Source organism: Marmota monax, unplaced genomic scaffold (assembly GCF_021218885.2).
Source record: "Marmota monax isolate L192 unplaced genomic scaffold, Marmota_monax_Labrador192_F-V1.1 WCK01_AAM20220418_F8-fsc00059, whole genome shotgun sequence".
In the NCBI taxonomy this organism is placed as follows: domain Eukaryota; kingdom Metazoa; phylum Chordata; class Mammalia; order Rodentia; family Sciuridae; genus Marmota; species Marmota monax.
This window is the reverse complement of record NW_026693595.1, coordinates 11,429,658-11,447,642: the sequence shown is the minus strand read 5'-3', so window position 1 is coordinate 11,447,642 and position 17,985 is coordinate 11,429,658. Positions and strand designations below refer to the sequence as shown.

Sequence of the window (17,985 nt, the reverse complement as noted above, 5' to 3'; positions counted from 1 at the left end):
TCCTCTCCTTGCCACACATCTCATTATCACTTGTGCATTGATGATCCAATCCTGAAAATCATATTTATGTGAAATTATATCCTTAAATCTTCACCTACATCCAAATTAGAAAAAGCTTTCCTATCTGACAGGGAAGAAACATTCCCCGTGTGAATTATTAACACACAGTCTTTTACCCATCTCTTGTCTTTCACCCTTCCCTGCAATTTTGCATCATATACTTTTTCCCTCTTCCACTAATTTGCACAAATAAACACCAACCTCACTGGTACTCAGCAGGCCGAGGCAGGAGGATCAGAAGCTCAAGACCAGCTGAGCAATGTAGTAAGACCCTGTCTCAAATAAAAAAATAAAAAGGGATTGGTCCCCAGTACCCACCCCCAGAAAAAAAGCAGAAAAGGAAAAGAAAGAAACACCATCTCACTCTATTTTTGTTTATATGTGCAACATTCAGAGAATGAAGAAAGATTATTTATAAAAATGACTTGCATCTTTAAAAGATGACTCTTGATTCTTACCCCATGGCCTTCATCAGTTAGTGCCCCTGTGCACGAGATGTTCTTGCTTTTAAAGCCTCTGGTTCCACATCTTTATTGTGGCAAAAGCCCTTATACCTCTCTTAAAGGTAAAAGCTTTTCCCCTCGTGGCTCATGAGCTGGAGCTGGTCTTTTAGTCAGAGCTGCTGAAGCAGCTCCTCTTTAGGCCAGGAGTCAGCAAAGGCTCATAGCCCAAATTCAGCCCATCATCTGTTTTTTATAACAAAAATTTTATTAGAAGTAAGTCATGCTCATTCATTTACCCATTGTCTATGGTTTTTGCAATAGTGTGGCAGACTGACTGATAGTAGTAGTTCTTTTGGATCATAAACCTAAAACATTTACTGTCTGGTCCCTTAACAAAAATGTTTGGCAGCCTGTTTTTGCCACTAGTTTGGGGTTTTGTTGTTGTTGTTGTTGTTTTTGCTTTTGTTTTGTTTTGTGGTAGCTTAATTAATATAGTGGTTTTACATTTGGACAGCTAATATCTTAATAGAAAGGGAGGGAGAGTTTGTATGTGTGCAATGGAGATAATGATTATTATCTGTCTACTTTTAAATCTATAATCTAAATGCACTAACAGGGATATTGTCTATAAGATGTAGCTTGTATATGAGATGTTCACCTGGTTGCCCAAGATGACTTGTCCTTAAGAGGAAAGTTAAGTAAGATGCAGTTCTTTTGATGTCCTTTCAGCGTACCAGGTCAGTAGGGTCAGATTGATCCCTGCACATCTGGTCTACAGGTGTTGATAGATGACGATAATTATTGTAATAACGTGATCCTTTACTAAGTGACCACTAGTACTATGTGAAGTTTCAAACTTGTTTTTGTTGTTTTGTTTTGAGGGCTTTTGGGGGGAAAAAAACAATGAGAGAACTTGTAACATAAGCATGGGTTATGATTACTCAAAGTCTGTTCTTCCTAGAGTAGGGTAAGCTCTTCCAGCAAGGAAGGTGTTCTTAAGGATGAGGTCTTCATTCTGATCCCTGAACTCTTTACTTCCACCCCCTCCTCTGGCCCCCATGGATCCTTCCTTCCTTGCTGTCTGAGCTCCCTAGCTTCGTGGCTTCCTTTGTGTTGTTTCATTGCCCAAGTGCTATAGTACCAGGCTCACCTTGCTTTGTGTCAAGTCAGCTAAAGCTGAGTCTAATGTACAGTGGTCTCTATAGTGCACCTGTATCCTCTGTCACCCTTGTAAGCCAGATTCCTGTCTGGTGCCTGTGCTCAGGGGCAAGTATTAGGCTTCAAAGTCCTGTGATGAATTGCTTCTCAGCTGCCTAGCCACAGCCAGGGTCACACTTGGAGACTCTCAGGGATCTGCCCATAGTTGCCCTGACTCTGCTGTCTAGTTGCCATCTTATACTTCATGGCCATCATTAGTCTCACCATGAATTTGTGGTTTGACAGACTGCCAGTGACTGCCTTGGCCATGCATTTACTTTGTCAGGAGGGTGTTCACTATTATGATCCCAGTTAGGACCCAAGTAAATTGTTCCTAGGATAGGAAACAATAGACATACTTCATTTATGATCCATTCTAGCTTTTACTTTAGACTATTGCCTACCTGTCTAGCTGAAAGAATTTTAATTCCTACATATATTGAATGCCATGTTTTCTATCTCCAAAGCACTTTTTAAAGTCCCTTAATTTATGTTCTTTCCTCTGTTTATGTATCCAGTATGTATCTCTCTTCCTCCTCATCCACTGCACCTTCTTTCCTATTTTCTTCCCTTTTTCCTACCCCTACAGCACTCCGCCCCCACTAAACTGGGAGTCAGACTATCTAATCTAAAATATAGCACCACCATATTCACTATCTGATGTTAGATAAATCAACTCATCATTTTCATTGCTTATAAGATGAAATCTAAACTTGCTACCTTGCTAAAAGTGTAAGGTTTTGATGAGGCTAAAATGAGGAAGTCAATGTGTTTATTTGGTAATTATTTAGCCTTTAATATGTATTAAGCACTATACTAGGTTCTGGAATACATTCACAAAGAGAACAAATAGGGTTTCCCCCTCCCCAGTGCACTGACATGTTGGGAAAACAAATAGTAGATGAGCAAACAAAGTATGTGTTGCGAATTCTTGCAAGTCCTTCAATGTATTTTTTGAAGGAAGTGAGCATGATGCAATGATTGAGAACAACAGAGAAGGCAATTTAGGAAAGCTTCTTCAAGAAAGTGATATGAAGAAAATGACACTTGAGGTCATAATATTTGAAAGAAAGCCTACAATACACTGAACCATGAATGTACATTTTATGTGGTAAGATGTCACATCAAAGAATAGTAGCTCCCTCCAATCCTTATGCAACAGGGGAAATTACAATGCAATAAGTTCCTTTCATTTCTGGAGCTGTAACTTCACAATAATCCCTGTACTTTCTTGTGAGCTTCCATTTTGTCATCCACATCTCTGACTATTTCCTCTCTCCTGTTTCTCATGTGTGCTAGCATAATGTAGGTATTGTCATCTGTCTGCTCTCAGCGGTCCTCTTCGTTATGCCCACTCAAGTCTTCCCTGCCACTGTTCATGCTTCTGCTGTTGTGACATGCTCTTAAATCGTTGATTTCCACTTCCAAGGCCTTGACTCATGTTTCAAAGTCTTCCCTGAAGTTTCCTAGACTGCCTTAGCTTTCTGCTCACCTATCTACACTTCATAATAGAAGTATCTTCTGATAGTCACCTCCATGAGGAATGAATATTTCCAAAGTAATCTGAATGGTATTTTCTGTCACAGTACCCAGCATATAGTGCTCTCAATAAATATTTATAGAAGAAATGAGCAAATGAATTAATTCTCTGAATATTACCCAGTCTATCTGTAGGATTATAGTTTTCCCCCTATAATTGTATATGTGTGTGTTTGTGTTTGTGTTTGTTTTTACTAAGTATTGAACCCAGGGGTACACAACCATGGAGCCATATCCCTAGCCCTTTTTCATATTTTATTTAAAGACAGGGTCTTACTGAGTTGCTAAGTGCCTCAGTAAGTTGCTAAGACGGGCGTTGAACTCATAATCCTCCTGCCTCAGCCTCGAGAGCCACTGGGATTATAGACATGCACTTCATGCCTGGTTATATATATAATATATAAGATAATTTGTTATATATTATATTATTACATATTATATATATGAAATATATAATATAATTTATTTCTCACATGTTGAATGCATATAAACACCTTTTTTCATATTAAGATATTAAAATATTTTTTCCACAGAATTTTAAAGTTCTAAATCTGTTCTCTCCATATGCTATAAGTGTAGAACTTTGTCATTAACCCCAGAGACAACTACAGGCATTGACAGCATTTCTGAGTTCTTTGTACCTTGTCCAGAGCATAGTGATAATCACCCAGGATTTAGAATATGGATATTATTTTACTAATGACAGTAGCAGTCACTGAGAATCTAGTTATTTTGGTTTTTATTTTCAGGATCATAAATAATCAAATTATTTAGATTAAATAGCAGTTATCTAAGGAAAATATTTGTATTAAGGAACTTCTTGTGTTTTCAGAGTTAAGGAGCAACTAAAACAACATTTCTTTTGAAAAAAATGTACATATAAGTCTGGCCACTTTGTGTGATCCTTTTAGTCATTAATGACAACAATAATTTAGTCACAAGCAACTTTCAGAGCTCTTTCAACAAAAAATGAAATACAGGTTGAATATCCCAAAAAATTCAAAATTCAGAATACTCCAAAATCTGAAATATTTTGAGCACCACTACAAACAGAAAATGCCACCCAATGCAAGCTCATGTGATGGGTCACAGTCAACTCAGGGACACTAAAAATATTGTATAAGATGACCTTTCTAGGCTATGTGTATAAGGTATGTATAAAACATAAATGGATTTTCTGTTTAACACTTGGGTCCCATCTGCAAGATGTAACTAATTCAGCATTCAAAAATCCAAAATCTGAAACACTTCTGGTCCTAAGCATTTCAGATAAGGATGCTCAACCTGTATTCACTGTTTAATAAATACAAAGTTATGTTTAGAATCATCATTGCCAACTTCTTTCAAGAATTGGATGTGTTACCAACTATTTCATTTTAAATAAATAAAAATCTTACATTGTATTCAATTAGAAGTAACTATCTTTTATCTATGGGCAGTCTCTGTTTACAGTTCTAAAATATTTAAATAATACCAAAAATTGGATAAATAATCCTTTGGGGTTCTGTTATTAGATTATATTTTGTAATTCAAGAAGTCCTACATAATTTACACTGTGAATTTTATTTAGACAATCCAAAATAGTTCGGAACTTATGATTGTATATTTTTTGCCCAGTAGGATATAACTATAAAGTAATGGCAAAGACTTTCAAACAAACATACTGAGAGTTACTACCCAGGAGGCACCCCACTTCCCCTACAGAGAAGTCACCTAGGAAAGCTGCACCTTGTTCCAGCAAAGACACCATGGCCTATCAGTGGTATGGCATGCCTCTCTGTGAAACTGCCTTGGAAAGGCTGAGAAATCATAAAGAGCAGCATAACATATTATTTTAAATATCCTGAGTGGTAGCTAAGATGAATTTGATTTTGGTGAGAAGTCATCTTAGGACAAAATGCCGTGAATGCAATTTAGAGTCAGAGTTGGATATAGAATAATGAGATGGGCTTTCTTGAATAACAAGTGAACTAACTGTTGAAATGGATTGTCAGACAGAGGAGGTCCAGAGCCCTGGACCTTGAAATCAATGTGCAAGCTCCCAAGGTAGCTACTATGAAGAATAATACTTATTAGGTAGGAAAAATAAAATCAACGTGTGTATGTTTGCAAAATAAGATCAGTTTTATTACTTTATAGACATACCTTGTAGATGAAAAAAATACTCCTATCATGGAACTCTTTATAAGCAAACTTCTGAATGTAAGTAGAATTTCTGTCTCATCCTTTCTAAGCCTATTAATAAAGCTAAATTTCTAATAATGACTTACTATTTTTTTAAAAAAAGTAATGTTTACCATTTTTGAAAGTGGATGCTTTGCAGTTGCTCTTCGCCTTTTTCAGATTAGCTTTGTTACCTCTGCTATCAATGTTTTATCTAGTGTATCCCTATCTGAGACTCTCAATGTACTTTCTCACTGTAAAATTATCATCAAGCTATTGAGCCAAAGTAGAAAATAACATATATGCTGAAGGATATTAATTGTTCCATATTGCTGTGAACTCTTTAGTTTCCATTAGTAATGATCAGATGCCTTTCTTTTTTTTCAAAGTGGAACCCTGTTATCATGGTAAATAAGAACATCAATTAAGACAGAAGTATCAAATTAAAATTTTTATAAAACTTAATAGTATCAACTTTGGGGCCCCTATTATTTTTTTTATTTTCTCTCATAAAAGCTTTAAAAAATACAGTTCAAACATGTTGCTCTAATGTAGAAATTCCAGGTAGACTCATTGGCCATGCATCAGAGGTGGAGCTGATATGTCCTGCTTGATTGGGACTTGTCCAAATTTATTCCACCACATTCCGTTTTCATCCAGGTCATCCAGACCCCCATTTATTCATCACTGAATTGAAATAATAAAACATAAGATGGAGCAAGGAAGGCAGAAAAAATTGTTATCCTTCTGCAAAGAGGCATATAAAAGACAGCTAAATTGTGACATAATTTAAACTTCAAATTTGACAAGTTTGATTGGAAAATTATGTGACCTAAGTTGTTAGGAATCAAAATGGTCACCAGTTTATAGCTATAAAAAAGTCATAGAGTGGTGTTTTTACCACAGATTGATAGAATATTATTTTATTCTACCTAATAGTAACTATTGCCCAAATGACTATTGTTTTGCAGTTTGGTGATTTGAATGCTGTATCTCCTGGAAATCTGGATAAAGGTAAGAATTGAAAACAATGTACATTTTTAAGTAATTGTTTTTCTTGTAAAAAAAAAACCCACAAAGAAGAAAGCATATATGTCTACTGCCCTCCGAAATTGTAGAAATAGCATACAAGTCCCAGATGAACATGACAAGTCATGTCTTTTGGAATCTTTCATTATTTCACCATTTCACTCCATCCTATGTCTTCATTATGTGAGGTATAATATATACATAAAATGGAATTTAAATGCAGTTTCAAACTTCTTTTTAAACATTCTTTGACTTATATTAATAACAAGTAATAGGAAATTATTTTTTACCATGGCCAGGATCCTAGATAAAAATGATAAATTTTGGCCAGGCATTTTTATTCAAGGCCCATCAAGCAAGAAGAAATATTCCCTTGACCTATTCACCTTATTGGTTCAACTTTTCAGTGGTTAAAAAAAAAAGACTCTGGTAGCAATGTGAAAACAAGCTCATTGTGGTACCGATGAAGAAGGTAACATACTCGCATGTATACATTAGACTATATATCAGAGTATATTTTAATATCTTGGAGCTATTTTATAGCAACATTGCTACTCCAGGGTATACTATAGTGTGTGTGTGTGTGTGTGTGTGTGTGTGTATAATGTCATAGATTCCTGAATAATCTCATAATCAACAAAACCACTCATGAAAGAACAGGGAAAGCTTAGAGGGATTTTGGGTTAAGATAGAACACAAAAATCCTACCCAACTTTATAAGCCAAACAAAAACAAGAATAATTCTGATAAAAAACAGTACAGTACCATTTTTTAAAACATATACATTTTCTTATGAGCAAATACTACAGTAAAATATAGCTCTTTCTTTAAAAGTGAGTGGGTATCTTAAGTGTAGGGAATTGTTATGGTTATTGACTTCTGAAGACAAGAACAAAATGCACAAAGACTGGGGACAATGATACAATTAGAACTTTCAGGCCACAGGGGAAACTGAGGGAAGAGGATTCAAGGAGTCTGCAAAGAACTGCAACCTGATCTCTAGATCATGCTGTGCTAAGGTACTCAATGTTGAGCTTCTGTTTCTTGGGGGTGGAAAATATTAATATGGCTGAAGAACGTCACATATGAGTCAACATTATTGTCATGTGAAAGTCTTTCCTTTCAATTGTTTGTTTACCAATTGTGTATACTTTAATTCCCATTTTGGTAAAATACAAAATAGCAGAGCAGAAAATTTTCAGAAAAGTATAGCCAAAACATTTTTGCTACAAATACACCCACTTTGGGAATAACAAAGTAATCCTCAGAGAAATAAATTAATGACAAATCGCAGCTGGCCTTCTAATACAGTGCTGAATCAGTGTCTTCAGTAAACCCTAGTACACTTGATTTTTGTTTTTGTGTACCAAACTTTCATAACCTCAGGTGGGTTCTCAGGAAATGTCTTTGGGTCTATATGAGAATAAGATGTCTATAGAATTGCATTGATTTATCCTTAGGAACTGGAAAAGGGGCTTGCTTTTGCAGATTCTTCATAGCCTGTTCAGAGGGCCATTTTATCTAGTAATGGACTTAAGTCAAACTGATTTGGAACACTTAAATTTGTTCAGCCTCTTATCTCACTGTCACTTCCACCCACAGCAAGGTAGATGTCAGGACTTTTCCTACCTGTTTGTAAATGATATTTTTTTCTTTTAAGTGCTGCCTCTTTTTTCATTTTGACAATTATTTATTTGTGGAGAGGAAGCTTAAAATTAGTGTGATACATCCTCAGCTTCTTTGCATGGTGAGACTGGTCCCATTCACCTCCAAGCTTGAGGCTTCCTGAACTACAGCCAAGTTGGCATATTCAAAGGCTAAGGAGAGCATGAAATCTTAAGAGTTTTTGTGGGCTTTATCTACAAAATGAGGATTTTTCCCCTGATATTATCATAAAAGTAATATTGACCCTGTATAAAAATTTCAAAATGTGCAGAGAGTTAGATTTGATCAGTACAAACTGATCATTCATGGGAGGGTCCCATTGAATCCCCCTAATATGTGCAATTAATAGATGTTAATATAAAAAAAAGAAAGAAACTAGAGAAAATGAAATTTAACAGTCACAACCTTGAGAGACTACCACCACTAAAAGTTTGTGATAATTAGTTTTTGGAAATTTGTGATCAAAACTTTAATAGCTTTAATAGCATCTTTGGTTCATGTTATCAACCGAATAAACAACAAAATAAACAGTATCTTATAAATGTTTCTGTTATGCCCACTCCATGAAACAAACGTCTGTCAAAGATCTCTCTCTCCCTGCAATTGCCCAATCCTTTGAATGTGCTTATGCTGACACACTTTAATGTAATCAAGTTTATTTCCAGAGGAAAAATGTTTAAAGAAGATAGGCCAAGAATACATCTTGGTTGAGTTAGCAGAGATTTCTATTGTGGTGTCCCCCCAAATGTGACTCAACATTGCTTAGAAAGAGTTCAACTTAACCTGATAAAGAGGTACTCAGTGAATGCAGTACACCATAGAATAGGATAGAACAGAGAACTGATTCTGATCATGCAAACCACTATAAGCAAACACCTATTAAGTTATGTTTTAGTTAAAAGTGAGGTATTTGATGTGATTATATGTATCCTTGTCCTTTTTTTCTGTAAACAATAAAACATATTGGGTGAATAAAATATATTTGTAAGGCAGGGATATATTTCTTACTGTTTAACAATGATCTGATGAAGACATATTCTCTACAATCTTCTTAGGAGAATCTTCCACAGTCATAAAACTATGTGAGCATCATTTCTCTCTACTGTACTTTTGAATTTTAACAGTGCCTGCTGGAAAAATTAAATGATATTCCATTTTAAGGATGCTTTAGTTAACATAAAATGTATTAAGATATGGGGGTAACAGTGACTATTTAACATTTAATTTCCAGAAATGAATACCAACTATTAACAGTATCAGTGTTGCCAGGAATGGGAACTCATTGTGCATTCTTTTAATCTGGCATTACTGTTCCACTCTTCATCTTTTTTCATAATAAAAATTGAAGATTTATTTAATACTGAGATCTACGGCTTCAGGGTGTATCAGAAAGTCTACACAGCAGCCCCTGCTTACACATGCAATAGTTACATTGTGAATCAATGTCATTCTCACCTACATTAATGCCTGCACACATGAAATTTATATTTAGTGTGAATTTTTAGAGGAAACTGAAAAAATTTTATCTTTTTTTTTTTAGTTAGTATTTTCAACTCAGTACATTTCCCCAAAGCCAGCAGGGTATACCTAATGATGGTATGAATCATATGCCCTTATTTGAAATATAGAAGCTTTATGAAAATCCAAAGGTCTTCTTAAAGGAGCTATTAAAGTTTTGATCACAAATTGCCAAAAACTAATTATCTGTGCTGTGTTTGAAAGAATTAGAGATGCCTTAATACAGCATTGATACAAGTAAAATCCCATGAAAGGAAAACCTACAAGCTTTGTCCTCTGAGAAAGGCTAAGAAGTTGCTGCCTTGATATACTATATTCAAGTGTTTCTAAAGCACAGGTTGATCGCAGTTTTCCAATTTGTCTTCTGGTAGTAGTCTCGGTATTATTTGTTTGTGCAGATGAAGGCAGTGAAGTGGAAAGTGAAATGGATGAAGAACTGGATGACTCTTCAGAGCCTCAAGCCAAAAGAGAGAAAACAGAGCTGAGCCAGGCGTTCCCAGTGGGCTGCATGCAGCCTGTTCTCGAGAGCAGTGTGCAACCAAGCCTCCTGAATCCAATCCACAGTGAGCACATCGTCACAAGTACTCAGACTATCAGGCAGTGCAGCGCCACAGGAAACACCTACACTGCAGTCTAAAGAATATTAAAGTGTATTTTTCCAGCTTGCATTAACCCTGTTGATATTGGGCTTAAGTTGAAAATTTAATAAGCCTGAAGGTCGACTGTTGTCAAATTCTCTCTGTGCTGAACATTACCTTTTTGGAGTTGTGAAATGGAATGGGTGTATGTATTTTGCCAGGTCTTTTTTTTTTTTAACCAAATTATTTGTCTCTCAATAATAAGAGTTTTTTTTTCTCTTAGTTTCAGGTGTCAAGAAGGATTTTTACAACACTTAATGTCAATGTTTTTGTTTTCTTATAATTAAAAAGTAATTTACATTTTTTGTAGCTTAAATATTTTATTGTTGATTGTTAGTCTTGGTGTATGATTTCATGTGTAAGTTTTTTAATTAGATGCACTTCTGTGAAATATCAAAAGAAATGAATTTCTTTGATTTACACTGGAGGCATGCCCATTTGGCAGCAGATGCATCAAATTTGCTTTTGAAAGGTGCTTTTTATTGGACAGAACCATAAGACACTATTTTGATAACATTTTGGAGTACAGAAAGAGAATACAGAGCATTTTTATTATAGTGCTAGAGGGTTGGGAAGGTCATCTATTTTTCTCTGAAGAAAAATTGAGCTGTGCATTTATCAGTTCAGAGTAAATGACAGAATTGCAAGAGATTATGCTAATATGTACATAATTTATGTACATAATTATTAGACCATATTAACAATGCAAGTTTCCATGAGACATTGAATTTTAACCATTATTTGCACCCCAGTCCTCTGTTTAAAGACTACTGATTCTGTATTTGGGGCCACTACATAAGTGTGTTCTGCTGTTAAGTGGGGCTGTGATAGTTAGATACTGACGCTGATAAAATGACTTGACTTTTTTTTTTTTTTTAAGTGTACATGCTACTTACGCTGAGCTGGACATACAGGAAACCATTCCATTTGGATGACTTTCTTTTATTCCAGGTCTTTTTTCTAATAGTAGTTCAATATGCTGCTATTATAAAAGAAAATTTATAGAATGCAAGGAATGTAGCAACCTGCATATCGTTATTTCCTTCAAAAATACTTCCTGGTTTCTAAAGTATGTGGATTTAAATTTTAAACAGAACCTGAAGGCAGTGTAACTGGCACACCTCACCGTTACTTATCCCCAATTCTGTAGGATTTGGATAGGTGGCTGGATGGATCATTGCCATTGAAGAATGTACATCAGGGATCATCGTACCTCGGCTATTACATGGTGCCTTAAAACAGAACTGAAGCTAAGGTTTAGTAAGGTTTATTTTGTTCATGTGAATAACTCTTCAATCCATTTGACAAAGTGTGCCTGTCATTTTCAGATTCCTGAAGTAAGGACAGGTTACATGTTCTTCAAAGGAAATTTAGAGAAAATGAAGCAAAACAAAAAGACAAAAATCAGTTTCCCTCTGAGTGACCGTGAACCTATTTTTTATTCTTAGAGTTGACTATTACTTGATTACAGATCAGATTGCTTAAGGGTATGGAATAGCAGGCTAGTTTTAATACCAACTTGTTACATAAAATCATATGTTTCTGACCATTCTTACTTAGTTACAATTCTAGAAAGTTACAAAATAAGCAGGTACTTATTGAAGTGCATCTTTTCAGTCTAAATGTTTGTCCGTGTGTCTAGGTGTCTGTGTGTTCACATGCACACGAGTGCCCATGGGGCAGGAGTCTGCTACAAAGTCAGAAGGTGAGTTCCTAGAGAGCATGCACCCATCCCCATTTTAATTTTCATGAAAAGCCAAGGTTCTTTTAAGCACTCAAATTATTACCAGCAACAGAAAAGGCACATCCTTTCATTTTAAATAGTTACAAAATACTAATCAGCAAACACTGATAAATAACTAATTAAATAAAGCCAAAAGAAAAAGGAAAGCACAAAATTATTTAAAGATTACAAATGAAAACTATATTGTATTGGGGAGGGGGGGGTTGGGAAGAAGAGGGTGAGCCAATCTATAAAGTTAAACATACCAAATGGCTTCTCAGGTAACATACAGTGTATTTGAGCTGTTGTTGCTTGATTGCCTCAGACTATTTTAAGTTCAACTGTGTTTCTTAAGCAAATTTTCAATGTTTTCAATATAATTTTTTAAATTGATTCAAATTTTGTATTTTACAACATAATTATATATTTGAAAGTCTTCACTAGCACCCTAGCATCACCTTCATCTAAACATCATTCAAATGATCATCCCCCTTTTTCCTCCCCAAAAGGCAATGAATATGCATCTTACACACACACTTGAACAAACACACACACACACACACACATACACACATGTAGTAGAAAAAAGAAGTCATAAGTTTCTAAAAACTATATATCTCTTTTATTGTGTATTAGGATATTTACACATAAAATTAAAATCAAAAAAGGAAAAAACACTCTTCATTTTGGCTCTCCTTTCTGAGTTTTTTCAGTTTCCTGTCCTTACCCACTATCCCCTGAATGGTATTACATTTGTATTGGACCAAATGTATTTACTGGTTTCATCTTGTTTATTGAATGACTTTAAATGTATTTATTATCATTGTTCTTTTAATTTAATGTTGGATGTATTTGTATCACTAGAGGATTCTGATAATAATGGACAAATTTAGATTCATGAGACTTGGGGGATTGGGGACCCTCCAGGATTCAACATTTCTTCCAATTGTTCATGGTTTGTTCTAAATTAGAGCAGATTAGAAATTGATAAATATCACTGTATTTGAAATTGACTCAATAAAAATGTTCTGATCTCCTTTAGGAATACTTACAAATATTAATCCTTCGTAGATTGTTGTGATCAATACACAAAAGACACCTACCTATGGTTCACTCTACTTCCAGTTATTTGTAGTCCACAGTACAACATGCTTAATTTTCATTAATGTTGAATTTAAAATGTTTTAGAAAATTAAAACTATAATTTATATATTAGAGCCAATTGGAGCAATCACATTTGTTGTAATTATTGAAATTGTTATTTTCATTCATTGGAACTGTGACTTTCTAAATAATATAAGCCACTAATACCCTCATAATAAATTTATTAACAAGTGATACAAGTACACATTCTAAGGACTTATTGGTGTTTCTTGGCATTGTAATCATACATAAGTCATGAGATATATGACTTATATATAAGCCATGTGTTATACTTTCAAAGAGGAAGACTATAAGGAAGGTATGTTAGTTACTTTGAAGTCTTGGAAAAGATATTTCCATATGACAGTATTGAGTATCATGGCTATAGTGTGATCTTGACATACACTTTGAGGATTACACCAAAGGATTTGCATTTATAAAACCAGTGAACAATAGGATGGAATGGGTGAACCATTGGAACATAGGGCCCAATTCTCAGTTTTTTCTTCGAGTTTGCTGATCACTTTTCAGGATTTTCATCCAAACTATGTTTGGACTGACTGTATAAGTCTTACTGCCTTTTCAGAAACCTGCTTTCCTTTTTGTGCTTTTTCTTGTACTGTATAGCACGGTTCATGCACCTCTCTTTAGATGGTGTACTTTAAAAACAAAAGTAAAATTTCAAAAATGGTTTTCTGCATACCTAAAATTAGTAGTGTGCAACATTGACTGCCTTTGATTTGTAGTAGACAAGTGAAAAGGAACACATTCTTGTAGAATGCTATAAGTCATTCAGGAATGAATATGGTTTCAGTGCCATAATCATGGACCTTTTTACATGAATACCCTGTCTAGAAATACTAAATGCATTTTCAAATTTAAAAAAAAATAATTCAGATAATATATTTGAAATGTCTAAAATAATGCTGTGCTTGAAACATTAGTGTAAGAGAAAAAAAAAAAAAGTTTGTCACTGTGATGTTGGTCCTCCCTGTGTGGACACAAGTAGAAAGTTAAAAACTTGGCAAGTCACCTTTGTGTTCAATATGAGGCAGTGGTTATATATAATAAATTGACTTTGTTATAACCTCTCCCCTTCCCCAAATTCTTTGGAGAAATAACAACTATCTAAAAGTTGAAGTCAAAGCTTTTGTGATCTGTATGAATGTACCAGAACATGGGGGAGGAGGATCAGCATGCAGTGCTCTTGAAAATGGGGCTTGTCACTAGATCAGAGCAGCCTCCATGTGTATGGTTAGAACAAATCAATTTAATGGAATCCTAGTATTTCTGCAAGTTTGGTGATTTTTAAAAACTGGAATAGAAGCATTAATTCAGTGCTTAGTTCTAGTATTAGAAAACCCCTTTGATGTAATGCCTTGTATTAACCCTTTGAGCATTGTAAGATATACAATGGGGGACAAAAGCCTTTCAGATCATTTATTTAGACTTAGACCGGTAAAATATACTCTATATCCAAATGTCTAATTATGCTGTTTTTTTTAAAAGGGGGGGTAGGAAGAGAAAGTGTTTCCATGCTGAAACACTTGCATTTTATATACAACTCCTAATTTTCCTTCAAGAGGGCTTGATATATTTATTCCCAAATATTCACTGCCATCTAAGTAAGTGTACTGTTTACAGAAAAAGAAATCAACTTTTCTAGCATCACATCATGACGCTCTAGAAAAGGAGGGCAAATACATGGGCCTGTGTAGACCTATGTCATAACTGATTTCTGCACATTGAAGGTACCTAGATTGCCTTTAAAAGGTATGATAAAGAAAGGGTTACATTTCTTCTTTTTTCCCAAAACAAAAGATCTCATTTATTTAGCTTTAGAAAATACAAGTGTAAGTGAAGCCTTAGGAAGAAATGAGTTCAAGTGAATATACAAACTCTGAACTCTCTGGGGGCAGTCAGGCTATTTGGATTTGCATCACTCATAAAATATTGTTTGGGAATTCATACAGGGCATAATTTTATCCATGCTCCAAAACTTTAATACTTTGTCAGGAAAAAAAAAACATGTAGAGATAGAATGGAGAGCAAAGCACTTAATTTTAAGCTCATCTGTCAAAAGACTCTATGACTACTGCTTCTGATATCTAAGTATCAGTCTGCTTACATCATTACTGATTGGTTCAAGGGAATCTCTTTGCGCACTTGCTCCCCTTTGTCCCCAGCGTGATCAAACACGAGAGCAGTGTTGTCTGCAGATGTGCTTGCGCGGCCCTAGCTGGGCGCAAGTAAGAGTGTAACCTATTCTGATGTCTGGTGAAAAGACATCCATAGCATAGTGCAAGTATGCCGTAAACGTTGCTTTTTAGGCAGTTTAGGAAGTTACACCATGCAAATTACTCGTGTGTTAACATGCAATACTCAAAGGGTTTTAATTTAACTCTCTTCTTTTGAATTCTTCATGATGATTTACTGTAAATGCTTCTCAGTTTGCATGCCTTGATCATTGCTGCTAGTGATTTTATGTGCCAGTAGACCTGAGTTTAGTTTACCAATTTTACTTAATTAAATAGTAAAAGCCACTTACAAAGTGACTGCCTAGGATATGTTTTTCCTTTTGTTTAAAGTAATTGGTAATGATGTCCTTTTTTTTTAATGTGATTTGTCTCTTTTATTTGGTTCTGATATTTAACTCTTTTTTCCCTCTTTCCTTTGTTTTTAAAATAAATTATACTGTTGGGATTGGAAGCCCTGAGTAATGAAATATTTGGTAAGAATTGTCTATGTAGCTCAATAATGAGGGCAACAAATCTTTGTTAGAAGAATTTTGATTCTAAGAGGAAAGAAAAAATAAAAAACTCTCATTGACTGCTGATAACCAAGTAAATTTTTCCTTCAATTGATTAGTAGTTCTGAACAAATGATTGCCTTGTTTAAACCTGCTAAACACAATTTTAAATGACCCAATAAAGGAGGTATTGAATTTTATTCGTTTAAAAAGCATCTTTTGTACCAAAGCAAATTTTTTTCTCTATTCATCTCCATCATCAATTTGGACCTATGGTGGTGACCAATGTGTTGGTTACAGAAACTTTAAGTGAGTGCCTTGAGAAAACTTGGAAATTTGTGCCTGAGGTGGTAAACTTTTAATTAGGTTAATTGTAGTGCTTACCAATCAGTAATTCTACTATCACTCAGGGCTTTCGTACCTTCTAGGTAAAACTTCTTTCATTGTGTTTTTTTAAGATACTGTATTTTTTTTTAAGTGCCATCATTTAAATTTCACTTAGTAAGTGGCAGATTCCATTATTCAGTCCCACAAGCACAGAAACATAGTAACACTAGGATATATTTGAACATTTATTTTACAATCGACTGAATATATTATGTAAATGAGGTAAGCAACTTTTGTAGAGATTGTATGTGTGAGATAATGTAATGTTCTTTTCCAGTTTTTGGACTACAGTTGAATAAACTTTTTAATTATTTAAAAACATCTTTACCGAATAACATGTGATGGTTTTTTGTATAATGTATTTGATTTTGTAAATACGTATTTCCTGATGTGATTTTTGTGAGAAATGCTAAATCTTTTAGTATATCATGTCCTCTCAAAATTGGCAGGAGCTAAATAATAGTTTGTGGGCAATTTGTATTGTGTACTGTACAATAACTGGGGAACTTTTATAATTATAAAAATATATATTAACTTTTAGTGTGTTGTTTAAACAAATGACTGGAACATACTAAAGATATTAGTAGGATTTTTCTGAATATTTCAGACTTGAACTCAGGCTAGCTTTCTTGTGTTTTTCAAAACGAAATGGTGTCTTGTCTTTTAAAATCAATAAATTTGTTTCCTTGTTACAAACCCATTTGAAATGGCTTGATTCTTTTTCCCCCTCAATCATTGCCAGGAAACTTCTGCTACACTATCTCATCTGAAGGGTAGGATCTATGTCATTCATTAGCTCAGAAACAAAATTAAGTTGTTTTCCTTTTTTGTGTCAAATGAAATTGGCAATATTTACACATGAACAGCATAAAAAGTAAAAACAAAATTATAAGCCCAGCAGGGTATAAATCTTACCCTCAAAGAGGATTAGTGATTGAGTGCTGTTTAATTTCAGAAGCTGTCAGCATCTCCATTGTAGTTCCAGATTTTTGGATGTTCATAATTTGTTTGTTTTATGTCGTTTCACATTGATATTTGGCACCCAAATTCCTTGCTTAAATTGAAATAACTTATTCAAATTTGCTTTAATACACTTAAGATAACCTGCCCATTTTTTTTTTCTTTCTTTTTTAAATATATACAGGAAAATTCACTCTTTGGTGTACATTACTGTGAATATTGTAACCACCACCACAATCAAATTTAAAATTAACTTTTTAATGTGCATATATATATAACTTTTTTCAGATCATAACGTAGAGAATATAGACTAGCAAATTCAGGGAGTTTCTATAGAAGAAAGAAATACAAGGCAGAAAAATACCCTTTGGGGGTCTTCCAACATGGTACTTTGACATTATATTTTAAAATTATCTCTAAAACTAAAACATGGACATCTTAGCTGTGAATGTCCAAATTTATTCCAGTGTATTTGGATATTTAACCCCAGTTAATTTAGAAATGTATCCAAATAATGCACTTAGTGAATAAAGATGGACAGAATTATAGTGACTAGTAGAGACAAGACTAGACTGGAAAGGAAATGAAGGTGTTCTATTTGAGCATTTTTATGTTGTAGCCATGACCACTTGTGAGATATTTGGAACTTTCACACAAAAAAAGTAGTTTCTACTTTGTCACTTTATTTTTGAACTTGGTGTCTCTGGGAAATGTAAAGTCTTTCAAGTATCTTGTAACTGGTGCATTTACTTCTTGGTTACAATACTCTTC

General features: G+C 34.4%; 1 protein-coding gene across 2 annotated transcripts in view; it reads left to right on the top strand.

Moving 5' to 3' along the window:
• The window catches only part of LOC124103005 (transcription factor RFX3), an 84,318-nt gene extending 67,368 nt beyond the window's left edge, over positions 1-16,950 (top strand). The window contains exons 12-14 of one of the 2 annotated variants that reach the window (XM_058584035.1): positions 5,379-5,441; positions 6,374-6,416; positions 10,013-16,950. In XM_058584035.1, the coding sequence (XP_058440018.1) occupies positions 5,379-5,441; positions 6,374-6,416; positions 10,013-10,251 (345 nt within the window). In that variant the 3' untranslated portion in view covers positions 10,252-16,950. The remainder of the gene's footprint in view (positions 1-5,378; positions 5,442-6,373; positions 6,417-10,012) is intronic. The other variant, XM_046459468.2, reaches the window with a different exon arrangement.
• Positions 16,951-17,985: the final 1,035 nt, after the last annotated feature.